The 23,876-nt window shown below is 49.8% G+C and overlaps 1 protein-coding gene across 1 annotated transcript in view; it reads right to left on the bottom strand.

The window, feature by feature from the left end:
* Positions 1-23,876, bottom strand: part of usp34 (ubiquitin specific peptidase 34) — a 53,190-nt gene that overhangs the window by 1,187 nt on the left and 28,127 nt on the right. The window contains exons 29-76 of the mRNA XM_079999147.1: positions 22,793-22,918; positions 22,348-22,470; positions 22,183-22,266; positions 21,586-21,672; positions 21,057-21,254; positions 20,832-20,914; positions 19,711-19,751; positions 19,456-19,580; positions 17,945-18,097; positions 17,717-17,821; positions 17,589-17,644; positions 17,174-17,478; positions 16,620-16,783; positions 16,266-16,331; positions 15,982-16,128; positions 15,838-15,894; positions 15,187-15,264; positions 14,948-15,042; positions 14,316-14,488; positions 14,074-14,224; positions 13,703-13,781; positions 12,550-12,603; positions 12,107-12,202; positions 11,602-11,666; positions 11,312-11,387; positions 11,096-11,143; positions 10,810-10,875; positions 10,617-10,697; positions 10,441-10,526; positions 10,080-10,248; positions 9,893-9,967; positions 9,397-9,548; positions 9,022-9,175; positions 8,879-8,923; positions 8,627-8,731; positions 8,223-8,370; positions 7,796-8,100; positions 7,223-7,552; positions 6,215-6,372; positions 5,736-5,814; positions 5,386-5,512; positions 3,574-3,681; positions 3,018-3,122; positions 2,659-2,783; positions 2,417-2,540; positions 1,774-1,853; positions 1,456-1,596; positions 1,185-1,331 (exon numbers count right to left, since the gene is read on the bottom strand). Of these exons, the coding sequence (XP_079855273.1) occupies positions 1,185-1,331; positions 1,456-1,596; positions 1,774-1,853; positions 2,417-2,540; positions 2,659-2,783; positions 3,018-3,122; positions 3,574-3,681; positions 5,386-5,512; positions 5,736-5,814; positions 6,215-6,372; positions 7,223-7,552; positions 7,796-8,100; positions 8,223-8,370; positions 8,627-8,731; positions 8,879-8,923; positions 9,022-9,175; positions 9,397-9,548; positions 9,893-9,967; positions 10,080-10,248; positions 10,441-10,526; positions 10,617-10,697; positions 10,810-10,875; positions 11,096-11,143; positions 11,312-11,387; positions 11,602-11,666; positions 12,107-12,202; positions 12,550-12,603; positions 13,703-13,781; positions 14,074-14,224; positions 14,316-14,488; positions 14,948-15,042; positions 15,187-15,264; positions 15,838-15,894; positions 15,982-16,128; positions 16,266-16,331; positions 16,620-16,783; positions 17,174-17,478; positions 17,589-17,644; positions 17,717-17,821; positions 17,945-18,097; positions 19,456-19,580; positions 19,711-19,751; positions 20,832-20,914; positions 21,057-21,254; positions 21,586-21,672; positions 22,183-22,266; positions 22,348-22,470; positions 22,793-22,918 (5,745 nt within the window). The remainder of the gene's footprint in view (positions 1-1,184; positions 1,332-1,455; positions 1,597-1,773; positions 1,854-2,416; positions 2,541-2,658; positions 2,784-3,017; positions 3,123-3,573; positions 3,682-5,385; positions 5,513-5,735; positions 5,815-6,214; positions 6,373-7,222; positions 7,553-7,795; positions 8,101-8,222; positions 8,371-8,626; positions 8,732-8,878; positions 8,924-9,021; positions 9,176-9,396; positions 9,549-9,892; positions 9,968-10,079; positions 10,249-10,440; positions 10,527-10,616; positions 10,698-10,809; positions 10,876-11,095; positions 11,144-11,311; positions 11,388-11,601; positions 11,667-12,106; positions 12,203-12,549; positions 12,604-13,702; positions 13,782-14,073; positions 14,225-14,315; positions 14,489-14,947; positions 15,043-15,186; positions 15,265-15,837; positions 15,895-15,981; positions 16,129-16,265; positions 16,332-16,619; positions 16,784-17,173; positions 17,479-17,588; positions 17,645-17,716; positions 17,822-17,944; positions 18,098-19,455; positions 19,581-19,710; positions 19,752-20,831; positions 20,915-21,056; positions 21,255-21,585; positions 21,673-22,182; positions 22,267-22,347; positions 22,471-22,792; positions 22,919-23,876) is intronic.

Here is a 23,876-nt window from a genome sequence, read left to right as displayed (position 1 = left end):
GCTTGAGCTCAGATATTTACTACTTTAAGCTTAATTTTGTCTCCGTTGACGTGGTAGAACAGAGCGTGCTCAGTGCTGACGTGCTCCTCCCAGCAGAGCTCCCACAGACAAAATCATTTCTCCAACAAAACCTCCACAAGGCTCCACCTCCACGGCCGAGCTTCTCCAGGAGACACCGTGTTTTATTACATCCCACCCGAACTGCCACTGTCCCCCCGTACCCCCCGAAAGGCTTTGGAATTCCACTCCAGCTGCCATCCCATAAACACGTCAGAATGCCTCCGCGGCAGCTTGACCTCCCTCCAGCCTCGTGTGGGGAAACTGGCTCAGAGTCAAAAAAAAAAAAAAAAAAAAAAAAACCTTCAAAAGTTTCTTGTTTCGAAATCAAGCAGCTTCCTGTCAAACTGTCAAACCACTGACGTACAGTGTGTGTGTGTGTGTCAAAGTGTGTGCATGTGTACATGAGTGTGTCTGTGCGAGTGTGTGTGTTTTTTTGTGCGAGTGTGTGTGAGAATGCGTGTTTTTGTGTGTGAGAGTGTGCGAGTGCGTGTGTTTGTGTGTGAGAGTGTGTTTTTGTGTGTGAGTGTGTGTGTGTGCGCGAGTGTTTTTGTGTGTGAGAGTGTGTGTGTTTTTGTGTGTGTGTGTGCATCTGAGTTTTTTGTGTGTGTGTGTGTGTGTGTGTGCGTGGGTCTGAGTTTTTTGTGTGTGTGTGTGTGTGTGTGCGTCTGAGTTTTTTGTGTGTGTGTGTGCGTGCGTCTGAGTTTTTGCGTGTGTGTGTCTCAGTTTTTGTGTGTGTGTGTGTGTGTGTGTTTTTGTGTGTGTGTGTGCGAGTGCGTGTGTTTTTGTGTGAGAGAGTGCGTGTGTTTGTGTGTGAGAGTGTGTTTTTGTGTGTGAGTGTGTGTGTGCGAGTGTTTTTGTGTGTGAGAGTGTGTTTTTGTGTGTGTGTGTGTGCGTCTGAGTTTTTTGTGTGTGTGTGTGTGTGTGTGCGTGCGTCTGAGTTTTTTGTGTGTGTGTGTGTGTGCGTCTGAGTTTTTTGTGTGTGTGTGTGTGTGTGTGTGTGTGTCAGAGTTTTTTGTGTGTGTGTGTGTGTGTGTGTGCGTCTGAGTTTTTGTGTGTGTGCGTGAGAGTGTCTGTGTGTTTTTGTGTGTGTGTGTGTGTGTGTGTGTGTGTGTGTGTGCACGTACAGCGTTGAGCAGACTGCTGGTCCTGCTCAGCTCCAGGCGGTGAGCCACCAGCTCAGGCTGCAGGCTGCTCTGCTCACTCAGCAGGTTGGTGACCAGGACGCCCACCAGGCTGGAGAAGCTGGAACCAGACAGAACCTGAGCCTGCACCTGGGGAGAGAAGACAGAGGCCATCACACCCACACTGGTGCTGAGTGGGTGAGTGAGTGAGTCTGTGAGTGAGTGAGTGAGTGAGTGAGTGAGTGAGTGAGTGTGTGTGTGTGTGTGCGCGCACCTTGTGCAGGAAGCAGGTGAGGAAGGAGTACGCCACGTTGTTGTTGAGGAAGCTCCTCTCGTCCATCAGGATGCACTTCATGTATTCACCAAACGCTGGATCCTCACACAGCAGCTTGACACAGGTGCTGGCCAGCGCTGACTGGGGGGAGGGGAGGGAGGGAGGGGGGAAGCAGGGATGAGAGAGAGTTAAATGTTACTACACTGATCCAAATACAGTTTACTGTCTGTGTTTTTAGTGTGTGTGTGTTTTTACTGTGTGTGTGTTCTTAGTGTGTGTTTTTAGTGTGTGTTTTTAGTGTGCGTGTGTGTGTGTTACCTGTGACTGGCAGAGCTCAGTCCACAGTTTGGGAAACAGCGCCAGGTGAAGGGGAAGTCCTTCGTACGCAATCAAGACGCCTGCACAGGAAGCAGAAAGACAGGAACCCAGATGCAGTGAACCCTCCAATACGGTGCTTTACTTTCATACATCCCAGGAATCAATTGGGAGAATAATCAACATTTGATGTTATCAATCAAGGAAATAAAAAAAAACATTTAATTAAAAATCTGGACATTTCCAGAATATTATTATAGTATTATTATTATTATTGTAAGAATCAACAGTGGACTAAAATGCATCAATGCTAAACTGTGACCAAGTAGTAGCCTGTTTACATCAACCATCCAGGTATTGAACAGAGAACATAGATTATATAGAATATATAAACATGTAGGATATATAAAATATATGAAACATGTAGGATACCTAAAGTATATAAAACATGTAGGATATATAAAATATATAACATATGGAGGATATAGTTAATATATACACAGAACACAGATGCCTCATTATTAATAGTAGTGTTTTGATGAGGGCACAGAAGCGTAGTGAGTCCAGTCTGAAGCTTTCTGCACCACAGCACTTAGAGGTCACTCAAAGGTCACTTAGAGGTCACTCAGAGGTGGCGTGCACGCACTCAGTTTGACCAGCGTGTCGGTGAACTTCTCGCAGTTGATGGCGACGCGGCACAGCAGGTGGATGAACTGGTGGTAGGACAGGAAGTAGTCCAGCAGCATGTGGTCGTACACCTCGTCCTTCCCCTGAAAATCAAGTCCCACAGACACAGTCAACCACCGCAGCTACAGAACACCACCACATGCGTCGCCTCGGCGTCTTCTCAAGGGTATTTGGGAAGCGGGGCAGTGCAGGGCCTCGCACCTTGCTGGTCTCCACCATGGAGGGCAGCAGACACATGTTGAGCTCTGGTCTGGGGGGACGGATGTTGTTCTTCCCTCCCATCAGCTTGATGTTCTCTCTGCAGGGGAGGTAGGGTCCGAACGACACTGCGCGCACACACACACACACACACACACACACACACACACACACACACACACACACACACACACACACACACACACACACACACACACACACACACACACACACACACACACACACACACACACACACACACACACGCTAAACTGAAAGGAGGCGGAGGCACGTACATGCGACTCATTCCAGATGTCGCTGAATAAAAATAAAAGAGTCTGAAAGGTGGGATTTTATGTTACTGGGGATGTTGCTGTGGTGGTAGGTGCAGTGGTTGTGCTGCAGGAAGGGCACCAGCGTGTGCAGGAAGTCGTGAGGACTCAGCAGAACCAGCTCCTTCAGCACGTCTGGAGGGAAAAAGAGGAAACACTTGAGACGGTAAAAAAATAAAATAAAAGGTCACGCGAAGCCAGGAGCAAAGCGGGCGGGGCCGAGAAACCAGCGTTGAAACCAGCGTTGAAACCAGCGTTGACGGAGACGTGGCATTACGGGGCGTTAAGACCCCGGTAATGATGTGGCGCAAGGCACCGTGATCAGGGGGCGAGGCCAGCTGCGCGAGCCAGACGTACCGAGCGGCGGCCGCGTTTGAAGCCTCGGCTTCGGCTCCGCCGGCGTTCCCGCCTGAGCCAAAGCCGAGGCTTCAAACGGTCTCCAGGGAACAGGCCACGGCACAGACAGCTCTGCGTACGGCTTCAACCGTCACTATTTTCTATCAGGCTCCGACGCAGAGCTGCTGTGAAGCCTGGTTTTCACGGCTGGGGATCGATATGGCGATGTCGTGCGTGGTGTGCGTGTTACCCAGGCAGGCGTTGCGGAGCTCGGTCGGGCTGTAGGAGTTGAGCAGCGTGAGCAGCTTGTGGGCGAAGTCGATCCTCTCCTGCCACTGGATGAGAGCCTGCTTCACATCTGCACAACACAGGAGACAACTGAACACCAAGGAGAGCCCACGACCGCGACCACCAGTTGGAAAACCCGCCAGCCGACCGAGGTTCCTCAAGTCGGGCGGTCGTCTCTTCTTTTTGTCAGTCTGCGTTTGTTACAACAACAGGATGAAACAGAATCTTACAAAATGCGCGGGGATAACATTTCAATGAGGGATGATAAGAGGAATCATAAATATATCTTTATGTGTGTGTGAGTGACCGGGGCAGGACTCGTTACGCAGGGTTCCACAGCTCCAGGTGAATTTTATTTTAATATTTATTTAATTTACTCAGTTTCCTGCTGCTGCGTCGATCACAGATCGGTCCTGAAAAGATCCCGCCCGTGTTCTCGCGGTCCGGTGGCAAACGTCCCGCGGCCCGGCACGGTCCGTGGGCCGGCAGTTGGGAATCTCTGCGCCAGAGGACACTCCCTCGGTGGTGGTGGTGGTTATTTCCCACTCTCATCTCCACATGGGTGTTCTTACTGGACGTTGTGGTGATGGCTACGCACTGTCCTTGTACTCAGTGATGCTGAGGAGACTTGGAACAGTGATGGATTACTTCCCCTCAATGTCTGATCAACTTCTACTCAACTCTATTGATCATCACATGCGGACTGATCCACCAACGTCAGCCAAAACATTCGTGGGCCCACAGATTTTTCCATGGTGTTCCGCTCAGGGCTTTATCCTCAAGCCATCTTGTTCCAACTTTGAGGTCAGCTGCAGATGGTCGCTCCGCTGGGAGGCCCCGCTGCCTTCCGAGTTTTAACTTTCTATTTGACATCTGGAGACGCTGCTTCGGCATTTCCAGACATTTCTTCTTCCTCATGATGTCGCCTGCTTTCTGAAGTGGACCTAGGTCTTCATCCCGGTGATCACCAGCTCAACCCCATTCTGCCCCCCCCCCCCCCACGCTCGGAACAGGGTCTTGGTCCTTGGGCGACAGTCTTCCAGGCCATGGCCATGTCAGGTTCCCTTCATGGTGAACGTAGGTATTGTGGCACCTGATGCCTCCTACTCCTTCACAAGCTCCTCTGTCACCATCCGGGGCTTCAGTTGAACCCCTTCCCACCAAAATTTGCTGGGCCTGGGAGTTGGTTTGAGGCTCCTTCCTGAATGATGCCGTGTCTGCGCGGCCCCAAGAGTTTTCCATTTCTCATGCAATTGTTTGCACAGGTGCTCGTGGTAACTTCGGTTGTTTGGAAATTGCTCCTAAGGAGGAACCGGACATGTGGAGGTCCACAATTATTTTTCCGAGGTCTCGGCCGAGGGGCTCGGATGTTCCCGCGGTATCAGGGGGCGAAAAGGCACAGGCTCTGAAGCTAGGCCTTTAAATACACCCACAGTTGCCAAATAACTCCTAATTATGACAACTGGCCAATGGGAAGCTTCTCAAAAGACTGTTTAGCGACAGTCAACTTGGTGTATGTATGTAACTTTTGGAATTTTGCAAAAAGTGAATTCAAGCTGAAATAAACATATCTGTTATGGATTCTTTTAAAATGACATCTGACATGAGCAAAGTAGAAGCCTTCATTGACTCCACCAAAGAAATGTGTGGCCACAGCCGAGGTGTACCTCAACTTTTGGCCCCAGCTGCTCTCACGACGGGGACTGACTGGTTCGCCGTGGCCGTGTGTCTGGGGTGCAGCGGTGCAGGAAGGCCGTGCGGCCGGAGGACTCACCCTTGCGCTGCAGGTAGGGCCGCGTGGCTTTGAGGACGGACAGGAAGATGGAGAGCAGCTCCACCAGGTCCCCGGTGACGTGGCACGCCGTGGCCTCGTGGTACATCATGTGGAGCGTGTTGAACGACTACACAGGACACACTGCGTTAACGCGCGGCCGCCAGTGTCCGCCTCCACGCGCGCGAGGACTTCTCAAAGTCACAACGTTTGAGCACTCGACCACCGGAGGGCGCTCCGGTCCATCATAACCGGATCAAAACAAACCAAGGACGCCAACGAGACTCTTTTACATTCCACGTTCCCTATAAACATTCAGGACTGTGAAATTTTCAGTTGGTTTCACCCGTTACCTCGGTCATGAGGATGAGTCCTCTGTTGAAGACCACCAGCAGCCTGTCCTCGTCGTTCTCCAGCAGGACTCGGAAGGCACTGGAGGGGGACGGAGACGCGGTGTGAGGCTGGGAGAGCTCCAGGACGCTCGGCTCAACATGATTCGCTCAAGTCCTAATTGCGTTTGCCTCGTTGGGCTCCAACTATCAGTTTCCTTCTCTGCCGCCCGTTCCCAACCCACTTTTACCATTAACCCTTTCCAATAACCATTTTCCCGACAAGTTCTTATCAGGAAAATGTATTTATACAGTATGTAATGATATTGTTGGTCGGCTTTTGTCAACAGGGTGGACGGAGACTTGGCAAGAAGACAGAATCTCAATGGCTTTGTACAGAACCGTATGTGTTCAGTCTTTAGCATCAAAAATCATGGGCTAATCCTTCGTTAACTCGTGGTGTCTGTGGTTTTCTGTGTCCCGGTGAGTGTGTGTTTTGGGACCTGATGAGAGTGGTCCAGCAGGATCTCCCGTCCAGGCACCGCAGGTAGCAGCTGATGGTGGTCTTCTTAAACTGCTTGACGTCATCCAGCTCCTCCTCCCTCATGTCGGCTCGCTGGGTCACAAACAGCTGCATCAGGTTGAAGAGCTCCTCCACCGCCTGCAGGGGGCAGCACGTCACGCAGAACCATGTTCGATTTGAGCTCATCGCAACATGTTTGTGAAGGCCTTTGATTCTCCAGTCATACTGTTTGAGGGTTATATTTAATGTCAGGTTTATTGGACATTCATCTTTCCGCGTCACTGTTTGTTTCACAAGTCACTGTATGGGACTGTATTTCATTTTTAGACATGACCTTTTATTTTTCAGGTGTTTTTCATTGTTGCCTCTGTTTATTAAATTGTTTTTTACTGTTATTTTTATCGGGTAAAGTTAACCGCTGGGTTTATTGCATATTTTCCAAATTTTCCATATATTGCCTTTTTTTTTGCAGATTTTCATTTCATTGCTTTGTTATTATTTTGCCTACTGTGTTGATGTGAGCTTCTGGGACATTGCCATTTCCCCTCAGGGATGAATATAGTACCTATCTACTGTATATATACTTATGCTTCTATTCAAATTTTGTGGGAATTTTGTTTTAGAAGTTGAAATAGGTTAAATGTTTTCATCAGTTTGGTTGAAGCAAATAAACGGTCTACGTTTATGATCCAATATTCATGGATTTCCTTCACTCTGTGGAAGTGTCTTATTACAGTATGACAGTGGCATGAAACTGCTTTAAATTGTGAATTTCAATTATTTGTATGATAATTGTCAATTAAAATGTAATGATCGTGACAGCCCTTGTCTATACTGTTGTATCAGCCTAGACTTCAGAATGGGTACTGGTACTGGCAAGGTGGCATGGGCACATCCCATTAGAGGGAGCACAGGTCTATCACAATGTGATCAAATCAAACCAATTCATGCTTTTCTCCCCCTCAGGGCTCTAACAAGGTGCACGCACCCCGGGGTACTGGCTGGCGTGCGGCGTCAGATTCTTGAAGGCCCACTGGATGTTCTGGTGTGAGGCCAGCTGGCGCGTGAAGGCGGGCGACTGCGCGCAGCACATGCGCAGGATGCCGTAGTAGGCGGGCAGCATGCCGCGGTTGAACAGCACCACCTCCTGGTCGTCGTGGTCGGCCAGGATGTAGTTGAAGGCGATGTTCTTGGTCACCACGGGGTTCTGCACCACCAGGCGCACGTTCTCCGGACACTCCACGCACACGTTGTACCAGAAGGACAGCAGCGCCTGCTTGTTGTGGTTGGTGGCGATTGCCGGCTCTGACAGCTTGGGCTGGAAGGGAGAGGAGTTGGGGGTGAGACAGGTGCTCTGGCTTAGACCGCACACATGCACACGCACACACACACACACACACACACACACACACACACACACACACACACACGTTTTGGTGACTGAATGGTATGTTTTCAGTTTGTGGATGTATAAATGTTAAAAACAATAATAATAAAAACATCACCCAGCTTTTGAACAGACTCCAAACAGAGTTTGAAAAAGACACCCAACAAGCTCTACCTGGAAGAGGTTCCACAGGTCCATGAAATATCCAGAGAACATGAGCTTCTCGGTCTTGGAGATGAGGCAGTAGGTCATGAAGCTGAAGTACTGCACCAGCTTGGTGGTGCCGTGCACGCCGGCGTCCACGTAGAGCTTGGCCCGCGCCAGCAGGCCCAGCAGCAGGTTGTAGACCTGGTGCAGCACCACGGTGGTGTCCTGGGACAGCGGCAGCTCCCTGGTAGGGAGGTGCAGGGAGCGGGTGGAGCGGAACATCTGGCGGAAGGAGTTGCTGGGGATGAGCGAGACCAGGAGGTAGGCGGCGGCTACGGAGAGAGACCAGGGTCAGAACACCTCCTGATGACCTGCAGAAGGGCTTCCCACACTCAGGCTTTGTCAAACCTTCCAGAAATGTTTCCGCTCTGTTGTACAAATATCAGCGTCTTACATGTGCGCACGCGGGGGTAGTTGTGGGCGAGCAGGAAGCGCTCCACCCAGTTCTCCATGTTCTGCAAGACCCAGCTGTGGGCCAGCTTGTTCCTTGGGGTTTGGACCGCCAGCCAGTCCAAACACTGGGACGGGTTGTACTCTATCACCTGAGAGAACACACACACACACACACACACACACACACACACACACACACACACACACACACACACACACACACACACACACACACACACACACACACACACACACACACACACACACACACACACACACACACACAATTTGCTTTTTTTGGCAGACCACCGGACCCCCACGGTGAGAACCACTGGTCTCTCTTCGGTTCTCATTCGTTGACAGAGTCAGTTAAAGCTGAACAGGAGTATTTTGGGATGTTTGTACCTCCCAGATCCTCTGCAGGATGTAGGAGGCGAAGGAGGGCATCCCAGGAGGCCCGCCGGCAAACTCCATCAGCATGGTCAGCAGCTTAAAGAAGGGATTGGCCGCCTGGGGGAGGCAGGGAGGCGGAGTCTCCTTTTAAAATACACTCAGGTAAAAATAAGCCCTTTCTAAAATCTTGTAAATAGCGACTCGGCACCTCAGACGAGTATTGCCAGTGTGACACAGCCACCTGGTGTGGGTGTGGGTTCTCACCTCTGGAGTGAGCTTCGCGATGGAGGTGAAGAGCATGGACACAATCTGAGGTGAGGAAGGAGAAAGAGGAAAAAGACAAAAGTGCTCACAAAACTGCAGAGATGTTAATGACACTGTCGCGGCGCGGCGCGTGGGGGACCTACGTGCTCAGCCAGGCGGTTGTTATAGCGACAGAGGCTGAATATTAGGTTGCAGGTCTGCCGGATGTTGATGCCGTCCCTGATGTGCTGGAAGAGGAAGGGGAAGCCCTTTCCCCCGGTGAGGGCGGCCATGTCGCTCTGAGAGAGAGTCAGGTGTCTGGGGGGGGGGGGGGTTAGCAGAAGAGGAAGAGGTCATATGGACGCACAGTACATATTATCACCCCCCCCACCCAAGCCGAGGTAGCTCCTTGTGGAAACACTACAGCTTTAGTCCATAGACGGCGCCAACGTCACTGAAAAATCCAAAACAACCTTTTAAAATGACTTTCTTTCTCTGAAGAGGTGAAAGGTCAGGTCGGGCCGGGGTGGGGTTCCTACCTCTCCGAGCGGGACTGCTCCACCAACAGAGCGATGAGGGCGATCATCTTCTCCAGCGCCGCCGGACGATACTTCTCCTCCGCCAGGGACAGGATGTCTTCCTCCTCTTCCTCCTCCTCTCCCTCTTCCTCCGACAGCACCTCCACCTGGGGCTGGAAGGAAACGCGAACACAGCAAGGTGAACACCAGCTTCCAGCAGGCTCCAGATATCGGGCCCTCCAAGAAACCTCAATTGCGGTAATTAATGCACCTTTAAATCTCTGCAATATTTGTGAGACCTTGCAATTTTGCCAAGAGATAAAAACTAATGTCAGATGGAAAAATAACGCAAACGTTCACATCTATCAACTAATGTTGATGCACTGCCGACTAGTAAACCCAGTACGTGCGGCTAACAAAGAGTGAGCTCCATAACAAGTGACTGAGGTTGTGATGAAAGTTAAAAGTCAAAACCATCCTGGTTCATCTGAGCTGCACTTCCCGTGTGTGAACTTACGTTCTCTGGACCCTTGGTTCCCATGTAGAAATGCACCATGATGGAGATGGCTTGCAGTGACAGCAGGAACTGGCTCTGTGGGCAGAGGACACACACTAAATCAAATACTGTTTTTTGAGACACATTTTTGTTCGAGCAGAGCAGAGGCAGAGCAGTAACAGAGCGGAGGCGGAGTAAAGCAGCTTACCTCCTCCTCTCCCATCTTGGCAAACTCGTACAGAAAGGCAAAGTACTCGGTGAGGTGCTTGCTGTGGGGTTTAACTCCGTGCTCCATGATGGACAGCAGCGTCTTGACGAAGCGCGTGACGCACGAGCGGCTGCCGATGTCCTCCACCGAGCCGTCCATGTCGTCCGAGCTGCACGCAGGGAGAGAAACCATCAGCCGCCCTGGTGGGTACTGCCGTGCTCGAGGGCACCTCGGCAGCCAGAGTTCACCTTTTTTGGCCACCTGAGATTTTTGTCCGACCCATTCATCATCATCATCATCAATCACTTTCTCTCTCTCTCTCCCTCCGCCCGCCACCCTCTTTCTTGGTCCCCTTACGTACCCATCCTCCATGCCAGGCTGCAGGTACAGGTGAGCGTGCACGGGCCTCAGCCTCTGGATGACGTGGATGCACAACCTCTGGAACATCTGCAGCAGAGCAGCACAGGGGGGTGAGCACTACACTCTAAATATTAGTAGTAATAACTTCATCCAACGGGGCGTTGAGGAGCGACTTGCCTGTCGGACGATCTGGTTGGGACATTTGATCAGAATCTGCATGGGCCACCAGTTGTCGTCCGCCATGCGATCCAAAAACCACTGAAACAGGAGGAAGCTGTCAGACCTTAAGAGGATGTGCGGGGCCTTAACTGCATTGTGATCACAGAAACGGTTCCTCTGTTTATTATTGAGTTCATGGGTGACCTCTGACCTCGCAGGCTGCCTGGCTGTTGTTGAACTGTTTTGTGAGCAGCTCAATCCACTGCAGCATGGTGGGCTGTGAAGGCACACACACACACACACACACACACACACACACACACAGACACACAGACACACACACACACACACACACACGTTAAAAACAACACACATACACCTAGGAGCAGCTTGGTGTGGTTAATCAATTCTTACCAATTTTAACATTGCGCATGGCATTCACAGACTCTGTCATACAGGTGAACACGCTGAGGCATTAAAGTGCCACCTCCTCTTACCTTCTCCTTGGAGTGGATGAAGGTCTCCAGGACAAACGATGTGCTGAGCTGCAGAACAACCAGGAAAACAAAGCATCATCCTGAGAAATGTTCACGCTTTGTTCGACCCGAAGCACCATGGGGCAACGTGGAGCACACACACACACACGCACGCACGCACGCACGCACACACACACACACAGTTTGTAATGTGATGATGTTTGCGCTGCGTCTCACCTTGGCGGTCATCAGAGAGATGGCCTTGGGGTCAGGTAAGGTGCTGGGGATGCTGCTGCAGAGCTGCCACATAAACCTGGAACGTCAGGAGGTCGTGGTTAGAGACAAAACATCCTTTAAAAACCGTGCGTCGCTCTGCTATTCACACCCATCAAGGAACGTGAAGAGAAGCCTAAAACAATGAAGCGATGACAGCGGTTTGAATGAGAAGGTGCAGCATTCCTGAGGTCTTTACAAGCACCTCTGTTTCATCTTGTGTTCTTCTATTGACAGATTGTGCCGTCACCTACCCAAAGTATGTGTGCTCAAATATGTTCTTGTCCTGCAGGAACTGCATGTTGTCGTGCCAAATCCACTGGAAGGAAAGACACAGCGAGGGTAATGGCATGGATCAACTTTAATCCTGCAAATATTGAACTTCAGGCCCTACGCTGCTTTAGAATTAAAGAAAAAAAAAAATCTCTGCCTGGCTCCCCCTCCATCTCGAGCTCAGTGATGACGCATCCCATTACTTTTGACAATCGGTTGTTTCGGTATCAAAATCTTGCAACGAGGCCACAGAGTGTTTCAATACTCACATCGGTTCCACAAAATAATCATATTCAAAAGCCATAAGCCTGTTCCCTGGATGTGGGCTCAGCCGGATGGAACCCTGATCACCGACGGCAGGTGGACGTTCATCCACTGGGCTGGACGACGATACAGGTTTTTGACGGACGGACACCCTCCCGCAGTGCTCTACTCTACATCTACTCCACCAAGCATCAGATTCTACAGGGAGCGCGTCTCCTTTACCTCCAGCAGATCTGGAGACACGTTGAAGCTGAAGTCCTTCCCGTTGTCGTCCTCCAGCTCCACCCTCTTGTAGAACAGCATGTAGGCGCTGTGCGTCTGTGGGGAAACGGGCACTCAGCACTGTCAGCAGCTCTGTCTTTACATCTGAATCCTAAAGCTAGATCCTGTCTAAGATCCTTCTCAAGCAGGTGGAAACTTAAAGTAGCCACATCCAGACTTTGTAAATATTCTCAACTTTTCATCTCAGGAAGAGACTCGATGTCACTTCTTGCAAATGTATTTATTTATTTATTAGAAGCCAACAATTGAATACCCTTAAAAAAATGTTCAAACTTTTAAATGCAATTAATCTTCTCTGCATTTATTTACTCTAAACTGATTTCATACTTGCAGACTTTCTAACAACACAGAAAGAGGATAAAAATCCTCCCATGCCGACTCACCTTCTCAAACGAGAAGTCCATGAACTTGTCAGTCACTGAGTCGTACGTCTTCGTCTGAAGAATAAATAACAAAACGTTACCAAAGTGAAGAGCTGAGAGCCAATCCGTACTCCACATGAAGTGCAAACGACATAAAAGAAGTGTGGCATGCAGGTCTGAACATTTATTTTTTTGCCTTTTTAGTCGCCTGGTTTGTAACACCACAAGGTGTCACTGGGACGGAATAAGGTTCAGTTTTGCATTTCAAATCAGATCAAAATATCAACCTGAATAATATACATCATCATCATCATCATCATTTAACAGACGTCTTTTTCCAAAGCAACTTACAATTACTCCGACACTGATGGATGCAGCCATCAAGAGCCATGAGGGCTTAAGTGCCCTGCTCAAGGACACAAGCAAGACAGTGTCCTTCAGCATGCTAGCAGGAGGAGCCGGGCATCGAACAGGCAACCTCTCCCCCTGAGCTACTGCCCCAGTAGCAGTGCAGGTATAGTGTTACTGTCGTGCAGGTGTAGTCTTACTGTCGTGCAGGTGTAGTCTTACTGTAGTGCAGGTGTAGTGTCACTGTAGTGCAGGTGTAGTGTCACCGTAGTGCAGGTGTAACATCACTCTAGTACAGGTGTAGTGTTACTGTCGTGCAGGTATAGTGTTACTGTAGTGCAGGTATAGTGCAGGTGTAGTCTTACTGTAGTGCAGGTGTAGTGTCACTGTAGTGCAGGTGTAGTGTCACCGTAGTGTAGGTGTAGTGTCACTGTAGTGCAGGTGTAACACCATTCTGGTGCAGGTGTAGCGTTACTGTCGTGCAGGTATAGTGTTACTGTAGTGAAGGTATAGTGCAGGTGTAGTCTTACTGTAGTGCAGGTGTAGTGTCACCGTAGTGCAGGTGTAGTGTCACCGTAGTGCAGGTGTAGTGTCATCGTAGTGCAGGTGTAGTGTCACCGTAGTGCAGGTGTAGTGTCACTGTAGTGCAGGTGTAGTGTCACCGTAGTGCAGGTGTAGTGTCACTGTAGTGTAGGTGTAGTGTCACTGTAGTGTAGGTGTAGTGTCACTGTAGTGCAGGTGTAGTGTCACCGTAGTGCAGGTGTAGTGTCACCGTAATGCAGGTGTAGTGTCACCCTTGTGCCACCGTAGTGCAGGTGTAGCTCACCGTCATCTCTCCACCGAAGCACTCGGAGGCCAGCTGGTTGGAGTCGAACGGCTTCACCTCGGCATCGTTAAATAGATACCTGCAAGGGAACAGAGACAGTTCTACTAGAACATCAAACACATTGTACGATGAGGTTCTTTATAGAGCTGCTCTAAAACATCAAATTATACTTTTAAAAGTTACTCAAACAATAATTGATGAATCTCGTATATCCCTTTCCCTTTCTTTGTCACTAGTGGGAAAGGTTACACCTGGGTTTCATTCCCGGCTCAAATGACCCTGCAATAGCAGGCCAGAACAGGGGACCGGCAGCAGGGCATCCCAGCACAGGGGTGTGGGAGCTGGTCCGTGTCCTGCTCTGGGAGCCTCACCACTTGTTGTTCTTGTAGGCGTGGGGGTTGACGATGTCCCTGATGAAGCTGTAGTAATGGCCACCGTCAGCCGTGCCCGTGTGCACCGTGACGCCGATCAGGTCGTACTCGTAGCTCTCCGTCACCTTGGACCCGCCCTCCTCCCGGAAACCTGGAGAACAGCCAGAAAAAAGGGCGTCACCAAACGGAAGGTCTACAGAGGCGGGGGCGGTCAGAAAAGGGGGCGTGTCGGAGCGGCGTACCCTCCTTGCGCTCGCCCTTCCCCATCAGGAAGTCCTCGGTGTAGGGCGTCATGTCCAGGCGCAGCGGGAAGGAGAAGTGTGTGTTGACCTTCTCCTTCATCATGGTCACCATGTTGAAGGTGTAGCGCATGGTGTTGAAGCTCAGGATGCTGGGCAGCCGCTTGAAGCACGCCCTGCGGGGGGCAGAGACACCTTTCAACGGGGTAATGTCATTTTCCCGCCAGCGTCACGCTTGAACCTGGAAAGCATGGTGACGTTGTTTCCAGGATCTGACAAAGTCCTTCTTGTCTCTCTTCTGGATCCATTCACGGATCTAAAATATTCCCGATTAAATACGATAAAAATATCCAATTGTTTACAACTCGGTTCTTTGACAAATTGATTTAATTTCGCTTCTCATACCTCATGCACCTCATACATGACACCACCCAGAAAGTGGATACAAACATTCGATACCACTTCTATACGACAAAACTATCCATTGTACTCTGTTTTCTTTGGTGTCATTTTTTATTCCCTCCTCATTTCTATCTTTCAAATCTCACACTGTATTGGCAAGTCCCACCCCCCCCCCACATTGTGTTCTCAGTCCTTATTGGTGAGGTTTATTTCCGATCGGAGCGGGGTCCCACCTCTTCTCGGCGCGGACCTTCTTGCCGCACTGGGAGCAGGTGTACATGTTGTCGCCCTCCAGGGTGTCCTTGATGGTCACCTCGTCCAGAGACTCCTGGACGCAGGGAGAAGGGGAGGAGACACGTCAAGACCCGCCCGCCCTCTCCGTTGGGGCCGTCACCCCGGCCCCCCGGGGACAGTGATGCACAGTTTGTTGTTGTTGCTGTCTGTGGTTCATTTGCAGCGTGGCGGCACTCACGTAGATGTTTTTCATGTCGGCGACCTGGCAGCGGACAGTGTAGAACTCCTCGGCCGTCTGGCTGACGTGGTCGCAGTCCTGGAAGAGACAAGAGGTGCTGGAATTCCGACAGGACGAGCCGAGGCTGGGCGGCGTCAAAGGATCGGCGCTCTAGTTTTCAAACCAGGCCTTCTTAAAATGTTGGTTTCTATGGTTTAGAACTGTGCAGTCCAGTGGCATGCTGCATTGAAGTATGTGTTCATGACATGGTTGTGATAAATGGTGGAACTAACATTTTCATATGGACTGGGGTGAAAAATTGTGAATTTATCCTTTTATTTCGTCATTTTACATTTTAGAAGAGGCCAAGTTAAAGCAGAACAAAATATGTCAAATCTGTGACAATCGCCATCCTACAGAAAATTCTTGGGATGTATTTATTGAAGTATTTTATGACAAATTCAATCGTTTTACCATTGTTACGCCACGGAGACTCTAGTGCACAATATTCATGCAACACAACTCTTCTTGAGTTTAAGGTTGAAGAGCACTTCAATGTAAAAGTCGCTGTTGCTTCAATGTTAAGTCGCTTTGGATAAAAGCGTCCGCTAAATGTAATGTAATGTAATGTAAAGATGTTGCTGCTGGACAATGAGGAGAGCAGCTTCCTACCAGAGACACCACGTTGTTGGTGATGACTCCTCCAAACAGTGTCTTCACCGTGTTTTTCTGAGAGAAGACACAAGGCTTGCAGTTTAGGAGGGGGGGAATCAGAAACTGTACTGTCGGAGTGTGTGTGTGTGTGCGTGTGTGTACCAGGTCATGGGACATCTCCTCGATCTTGGTGATGAGGTCTGTGAAGAACTCTGTCATGTCCTTCTGCTCCCCGGTGTTGAGCGGCTGCTTGTCCATGGTGTAGGTCTTACAGAACGGACGGGGGTTGTACGCCTTGCGCTCGCTCTCCTGCGCGCCAGCACAAAAAAAAAAAAAAACAGGGTCAAGAGGAAAGCCAGCGTCCAATGGCCTCAGCTATGTTCTTCGTACAACCAGCGCTCAGTGACCGTGTGGGGACGAGGGAGAGGAAACCTTGTCAAACCCACCATCAGATACGTGAACATCTTCTGCAGCTCCAGCAGCGTGGTCTTGTGCTTGATCTCCTCAGCATACTGGAACACACACACACACACACACACACACACACACACACACACACACACACACACACACACACACACACACACACACACACACACACACACACACACACACACACACACACACACACACACAATATTGCTTTAAGGCTTCCAGGAATTTCCACAGAAAGGTCACTACAGTATTAGAGCAGGACAGAAGTTGGTGCAGAAACAGGAGCCAGTTTGTGTTGGTCATGTCATGTCACTCTTCTGGAAGCAGGTTGTTCTTTACAGGGGCGTGGACTCGGAGGGACAGACCTTAGCGGTGAAGACGGCCTGCCGGGCCTCGGGGATCATGTAAAGCTGCTGGATGGTGGAGGCCAGGTAGCAGGTGGCTCCCAGGTTGGTCAGGCCCACGAAGCGGCACTCCGCACGGACATCGTCGTGGGGCCAGTAGTCCCACTTGTAGGGAGCGTGGGAGGCTGAGGAGGGAGGGACGGTTAGAAACAAAAACATACATGTTGCGAAGGAGGAGGTTCCTGCATGGAATCGAGGCAAGCGACCGTTTCATCAAAGCTGCGGTGACTCTCAAACTTAGGGTCCGAGTGCAGTTCAGACCAACTGAATCAAAAACAAAGTGCAAGCGTCCAGTGACCTCTCTAAAAAGTGCTCCCGTACGTTTAGGGGCCCTCCGCACCGGACGAGGGGAACAAGAGCAACGAGCCAGCTGAGCAACAGAACAAAACTAAATTGGAGGAAATGACAGGAGGTGACATGCTGCCGACGACATCTGCTGGAACACCCGTCAGTTTTCCACCATCCATACATCCCTTCATCCCTCCCTCCCTCCCTGTCTTTTCCGTCCACCTCACCCTGCATGTGCTGGGACATCACCCAGTTGTGCAGCAGGCGGTAGTTCTCCACGGACCCCTTCACCGTCTCCACCAGCAAGTCGTAGGCGGCGGCGCGGGCCGCGTGCGACTTGCACTTGGGCTGAGCCCGGTCGGCCAGGCTGGGCAGCAGGAACAGCAGGTTGTGCACATCGCGCAGGAACTCCTGGCCCTCGCGCGAGAACTTGAAGGGCGGCTTGTGCTTCAGGACGCTGGTGGCCAGACGCAGGAGCCCCGTGAGGCCGTCGTCCTCGATGGCGCCGTCCTGCTGGTCCAGGATCTCCCGGCTGGAGGGGGCGATACGTATCGTTTTGTTTTTTTTGTTTGTTTGTTTTTTTAAACATTTTCATCATACGCTCTGGGGTGAATGAAGGTGTGGAAAGGGGCACGGCCTCACCTGCGGATGCAGTCGGCCAGGTGCCGGGCCAGAGCGTCCAGGTCCAGCAGGGTAGTCTGCAGGGAGAGTCACAGAGTAAGAGAGGCTCTAGTTCTAGTGCTGGTTCTGGTCCTGGTCCTGGTAGCTACCTGGCTGGCGTCCTTCACGTGGATGTTGTCGATGAGTTTGCAGAGCAGCCAGAAGTATTCCTTGCAGCCAGTCCGCAGCACCGACTCCTCCTCGAAGTCCTCCACCTGACGGAGAAACCGGCGTTCCGCCAGACCAGCATTAATGAGTTCATCAGGCACGGTTGGAGCTCAAGCGACTCATTCAAAAAGGGAAGAAGGAAAGCGAGAGTGCGAGAGAGAGTCACCCACCCTCAGGGGCTTGAGAGCCTGGGCGTCCGGCAGGAACTTGAGCAGCGTGGAGGCAGCCAGCAGCAAGAAGGAGCGGTTGATGGACTCTCCACCCTCCAAGCCCGACAGCGACAGCTTGTAGAGGCCGTTGCACGCCTCGTGCCGCACTGCTGGCTGCACACAGGAAGTAGATCAATGATAATTAGGGTTGGGTCCCGAAACCTGGTGCCAATATGGTACCAGTTTCTATATGATGGGTATTTACCGGACCGAATAGAAACGCAGATTTCGGTGCCACTTAAATGCCCGAGCTGCCCATTGAAATATTTGCTCTACAGTAGCGGTTTAATGGAACAGAGTTGATTCGTAGGTATCACCCCCACGCTTCGGCTCGCACGTGAACTGCGGATTAATTCCTAAATGTAATCAAATCGTAGTGAAATGCAGTTTTCCTGCCGGTGTTACGGTTAAATATCCTGGGAACAAGACCAATCTGTAGCTCATATTTCATCTGTTCTACAGAATACCTCTAGCCAACCTCCCATTCAAACAGGTCCACCCCCTCCGGCCTCGCCAGGGTCGGACCAATCACAACCATTTATTTGATATGGGGCAGGGTCTGATCCCACGACATCGCAGAGGAGAGCCGTTCTCACACCTTACCAAGATGGCTGCCACTGATGTGGCGCGGCCTGTTGAATCCGACAGGATTAAACCAACCGGACGGTATATTTTCTCTAAAAAGCTTCTGTTGATAAGAAAGATGTGTCTGTCGTACTTCACACAGGACTTAGTCAAAGTTTCATTTACCAACGCCGAAAGAAGACAGACCAGACAGCTGAGTGCCGTGTTTTACTCTGAAGCGCAATGAAATTATTCCACACCGGGGCACGGCAGACACGGCATCGCTACTGGTTACCAGGTGACATCATGTGAAGTTGTTTTGTAGAAGTGTTCAGTGTTTTGTATTTATCTGTATTTATATATTTAAGTTACTTTCGACTGTTTAGTTAAACATATTGTTAAAATTTGCCTGAGCGATAAAAAAAAAGAGCTACACTTTAATGTCGTGGAATGTTGTTTTGTGCTTTTTTTTTCCCCAGTTCAGCCATCTTTTAGGCACCGCTACCATTTTAGAAGCATCTGTTTAGCACCGGTATTGGGAAAAAAGCCCAACGATACCCAACCCTAAAACCCTAACCCAACATGAGAATATAAGTCAGCGTAGCGGTATCGGATGTACTTCCCCTTTTCGGCAGCAAACCTTCTCCGGACATTTTCACCCTCGGACAGTTCATCCATTTGCGCTTTTACGTGTTGTGTTTAAACTATAGACATATTCGCTGCTCTATGATTCCAGCGCAAGAACGAATTGATTTAATAATAATTTTTTAAAAAGTGCTGAGTTTATCCCACAAATTCATGCTGCAACGACAATAAAACACATGGTGCAGCCTCATCATCAGGTACGCCTGATGACACAAAGCGAGGTCATCATAAGAAGAGCGCCGCGGCTGCAGCTGGGCACTCACCTCTGGGACGAGCAGCGTCAGCTTCTTGAGCCAGTCGTGGAGGTGCTCGCTGTCCGCCAGGCTGGACTTTACCATGGAGCAGCAGTGAGCCCAGCTCACCAGCAGCCACATGGAGTAGTGGGTCACTGCCGGGCACACGGCACCGCGGTCAGGACGCGGCAGAACGTGGACACATATATACAAATACAACCATCATCTAAACTTCTGGGTATATACTGTACAACCGCAGGTCTGTCATGATAAGTGATCACGTACCTTCGTGACGGGAGCGGTGGTCCGACTGGGCTTTAAGGATTCTGTGGGACAGAAAAAACATCAACGTTCATACCAGCCGCAAAAATAATAATAATAATAATAATAATAATCATCATCATCCCATCCCACACTATAATTGGGCGACGGCTCGTTCATGTGTGTGTTCGTGATCGCCTACAAACTTTGCCAAAACACTGTTCACGGGTTGGGCCTTTGCACAGGGTGGGTTTCTCTTTATTTAATTTACATAATCATCAGTATTTGTTTGTGTAAGCATTACTAATTAATGATGTGGAATCCAGAACTAATATCACAAAGAAGAAGGAATAAGGGGAGGAGCAAAGACAGGAAGGAAGGAAGGAAGGAAGGAGGGAAAGGAAGAAACAAGGTAATGAAGGAGGGAAGAAGGGAGCAGGGGAGAAGGGAAGAAGCAAAGGCAGGAAGGAAGGAAGAAAGGAAGGAGGGAAGCAATGAAGGGAAGGAACGAGGGGCGGAAGGAAGGGACGATGGAACAACAAAAAGGAGGGAAAGAATGGAGCCGGTAAGGAAAGATGGAAGGAAGAAGAAGGGAGTAAGGACAGAACGGTGCAAGGATGGATGGAAAGACGAAGGACGGAGGGAGCAAGGAAGAAGGGCAGAAAAGGAGGAGCAAAGGAAGGAAGGAGGTCAAGGGCTGCAGTATAAGCAACAACATTGACGTCATCTATTCCCGGAGTTACCCTCTCAAGACCGATGACACCGCCGCACTGATTTTAACTTCCTCACGCTCTTCTGTGAGGTTTCTGCTCATTTTGATCATGCATTTTAAAAAGGGCTCCCTCCATCCCGCCCGTGACACCTTATTTCGTTTTTGCCCTTAATCACTGAGCTGGAGTCAGGAGAAAAAACCTTCCCCACTCTGAGGCAGGCTGTGACTCCTCTTCAGAGCTTTCATTTTAAAAGTCCTTCATCAATACATCAAGGTGAGATCACAGAGAGTGATTCCTTCTTTTTAATATTAATAATAATAATAATAATAATAACAATAACAATCATAATAATTATAATCATAATTATTATTGTTATATCCCGTCGGTCTGAACAGTACAAGAGGACCGTCTGCTTTTGTTTGGGAGAGTCACCGGTGAGCGAGGTTGTCGTAGGTGTAGGCCACGTTGATCAGGCGCTGGATCAGGTTGGTTCCCTGGACGAGGCCCAGGAAGACCTGCGGACACAAGCACCCACACAAGCCCAGATCAGCGCGTCATCCGCCGCAGGCCTTTACAACCGCTCTGAGGTGCGCCCAGCGCCGGGGGCCCCTGTCGGGCGCCGCCGTGTCGGCGAGCGGCCGCCAGGACGGGCTTTACCTCTGTGAGGCGGGGGATGTGCAGGCCCTTGCCGTGCTCGGCGGCCTTGCGGGACTTGCCGGGCCACGCCCGCTTGCGCTGGCTGTCGCTCAGGCAGGACCAGGAGAAGACGTCGTGGTAGGCCAGGTCCAGGTCCGCCGGGTCCACCGCAAACTGGCAGATGAGCTTCAGGAGGCAGGCGAGGCAGTCCAGCAGCCACTAGGGGGAGACAATACCGTGACAACAGAGACACGGAAGGGAATCGAGTGGGTAAGAAAAAGCGGGTGATGTCACCATCGAAAGTTTAGGGCCCGACAATAACAATAAAAAAGAACAACTTGAAGAAGTGGTTGCCAAGCTGCCAACCATGCATCAGTTTTGGGTTCTCAAGAATTTATCATTTTATAATTGAGTGACAACGCTCCTCTTTAATTACAATCCATATTTAAGTATTCTCACTTGTTTCAACAGCTTTGACAACAGTAAACCAATGCTGCAGGATCATTTGTTTTCCAAACATACGGTACGTGACTATAAAAAAATCCTTTACCACTGTCCAGGACTCCTGGTCCTTGGGTTCCAAAATGGCCGAGTTAAAGATCTCCAGGAGCAGCTGGAGGCCGCCGGACGCCACAAACTGGAGGGAGGGATGAAAAACAACAAAACAACAAGCTGTAAAGACGGAGGAGACGCAGCCTGCCCACAGGAAAGCAGATCGAGCAGGTTTTTGGAACTAACTGGCTGCTACAACACAGCCGCATTGTGGGAGCGGCTCTCAGCCAATCAGATCGCGTCGTGTTGGAATCCTCAGAGCAGCAACGAGAGCACACACACACACACACAAGCACACACACACACACAAGCACACACACACACACGCACACGCACACACACACACACACACACACACACACACACACGATCAATTTTAAACTTGCCGGTAATAACGCTCATCATAACGTAGCCGCTAAATTCTTTCAGACGTAGGAACGAGTTTACGACAACCACACTCAGAGAGTGTGGGGGTGCCAAATCCCAAATGCTGCACAGCTCACATTTCAAGCACGTGTTTATTTAGCAGTTGTGAGTGATATGAGTCAGAATTCTGAGTTTCTATCCAAGTTCACTGATTGATGGTCAGGTGCACCTTGCAGCTCCACGTGTTCTTGCTGTTCTCAATCAGGTCCTCGCTGGAGTCGTCAGAGTCCGGGTACAGGTCGCTGTAGCTTCCCTGTGTACACACACACAGGCTGTTAGAATGACACTTGGCTCATTCAGCGTTCAGGTTCTTCTTCTTCTGCCGGTCTCTCACCGTGGACTCTCTGTGGATGCGTCGGTTGGGTTTCCCCAGTGCCTCGATGATCTCCAAGGCGTAGAGCAGCTTGTGAGGACTCTTGATCCTCAGGAGGTCCTTCCAGCACAGCGCCTCGGCGGTCTGCGCACGCACACGCACACACACACCCCTCCTGCTTACATTTTCAAATTTTTGCAAATATTTCTTAAATTTGTATTTTGTCCATTTAACTTTGCTTTCCTGTAAACCTTATTTCCAATTTGACATGTTTTTGCAGTTTCATTTGATGATATTGAATATCAACATTACCAACAATAATATCAATATAATCTACATCAAAAACACAGACTGTTAGGAAAATGGGATTTTGAATAAAGAGCTTTTTAAGTGTTTGACGCGCTCCAGAGCGTCTCCTAACTTCCATCCCTTCTCCTTTCTCCTTCCTGGGCTCGGAGGGACGCACCGTGTCGTCAGAGATGTTCTGGAAGGCCAGCAACATATTGGGGCAGGTGGGCAGCAGCATCAGCAGCTCCCAGACCCTCCTGGAGAGGTTCTCAGCGTGGAGGTGCAACTCCTCGCACCCGGCGCTCTGGAGGAAGAGAGACAGACAGTCAGTGCGGGGTGAGACAGCGCTGATTGACGGAGACAGAACTGTTAGGGCGGGGTCACACTGAGGTTGTGTTTGGACGACCCTGTGCTCGTCATTTTCAAGCATTGACTTATTCACCCTGTGATCCATTTATTCATAATCAATGTTTGCTTGTTTAAATAAAATCACACAAATGACAAGTTCAAATGGGGGGACGACAAGGGGTACTCCAAAAATGAAATTGAAAAATGTGTTAAAAGTATTTGTGATATATAATGTTTAAAAAAAATACATAGGACGCACATACAGTGCATCATTCATGTGGGGCTGCCCCATGAAAGTGGACGAGCCGAATCGTCAGTCGCCTGAGATTGTTCAAGCGTACTAGTCCTTTTTTGTTTTGTTTTTTTCACTGTCAGTCAGTGTTTATTACAATAAGAGGATAAAACAAATAGCATACGAAATACACAGCGATAGCATCTCAATGAGGAGTTATAAAAAAGGGGAATCATAACGCCGTGCCACGTTCCTCCAAATAAAACAAGTAAAAACAGTGTGGGGGGCAGGGCTCGTGGACGCTTTAAGGTTATTTTCTGCCCATAACGCATGGAGGGGGGCTGATCGGGGAGGGAGTCACAGAGAAAGCGTCCCCGTTACGCAGGGTTTCCTTCCACAGCGCTCCATTGAAGGGGGTGCTCGTCACGACGAAAAAAGTTGAGAACCACGGCTCTATTCAAAGAAAACATTTAACGGAAGCTTTAGCCGGAGTGCAAGGAAATTATTATGATCATTTACTGCAATAATGTATTGCCTTAAAACAATTTTAATATGTTGAAAAACGAGAACATCAAAAATGCTAAAAATTGTAATAAAAATGAAAACACCCCGAAATAAATAATCACATGTGAAAAGGAAAGGCTGTTTGAAAGTGTTTCAAATGAAATTCAATATAATTCAA

The sequence above is a fragment of the Zeus faber genome, assembly GCF_960531495.2.
Source record: "Zeus faber genome assembly, chromosome: 4".
Lineage (NCBI taxonomy): Eukaryota > Metazoa > Chordata > Actinopteri > Zeiformes > Zeidae > Zeus > Zeus faber.
This window is presented reverse-complemented; position numbering and strand designations above follow the sequence as displayed.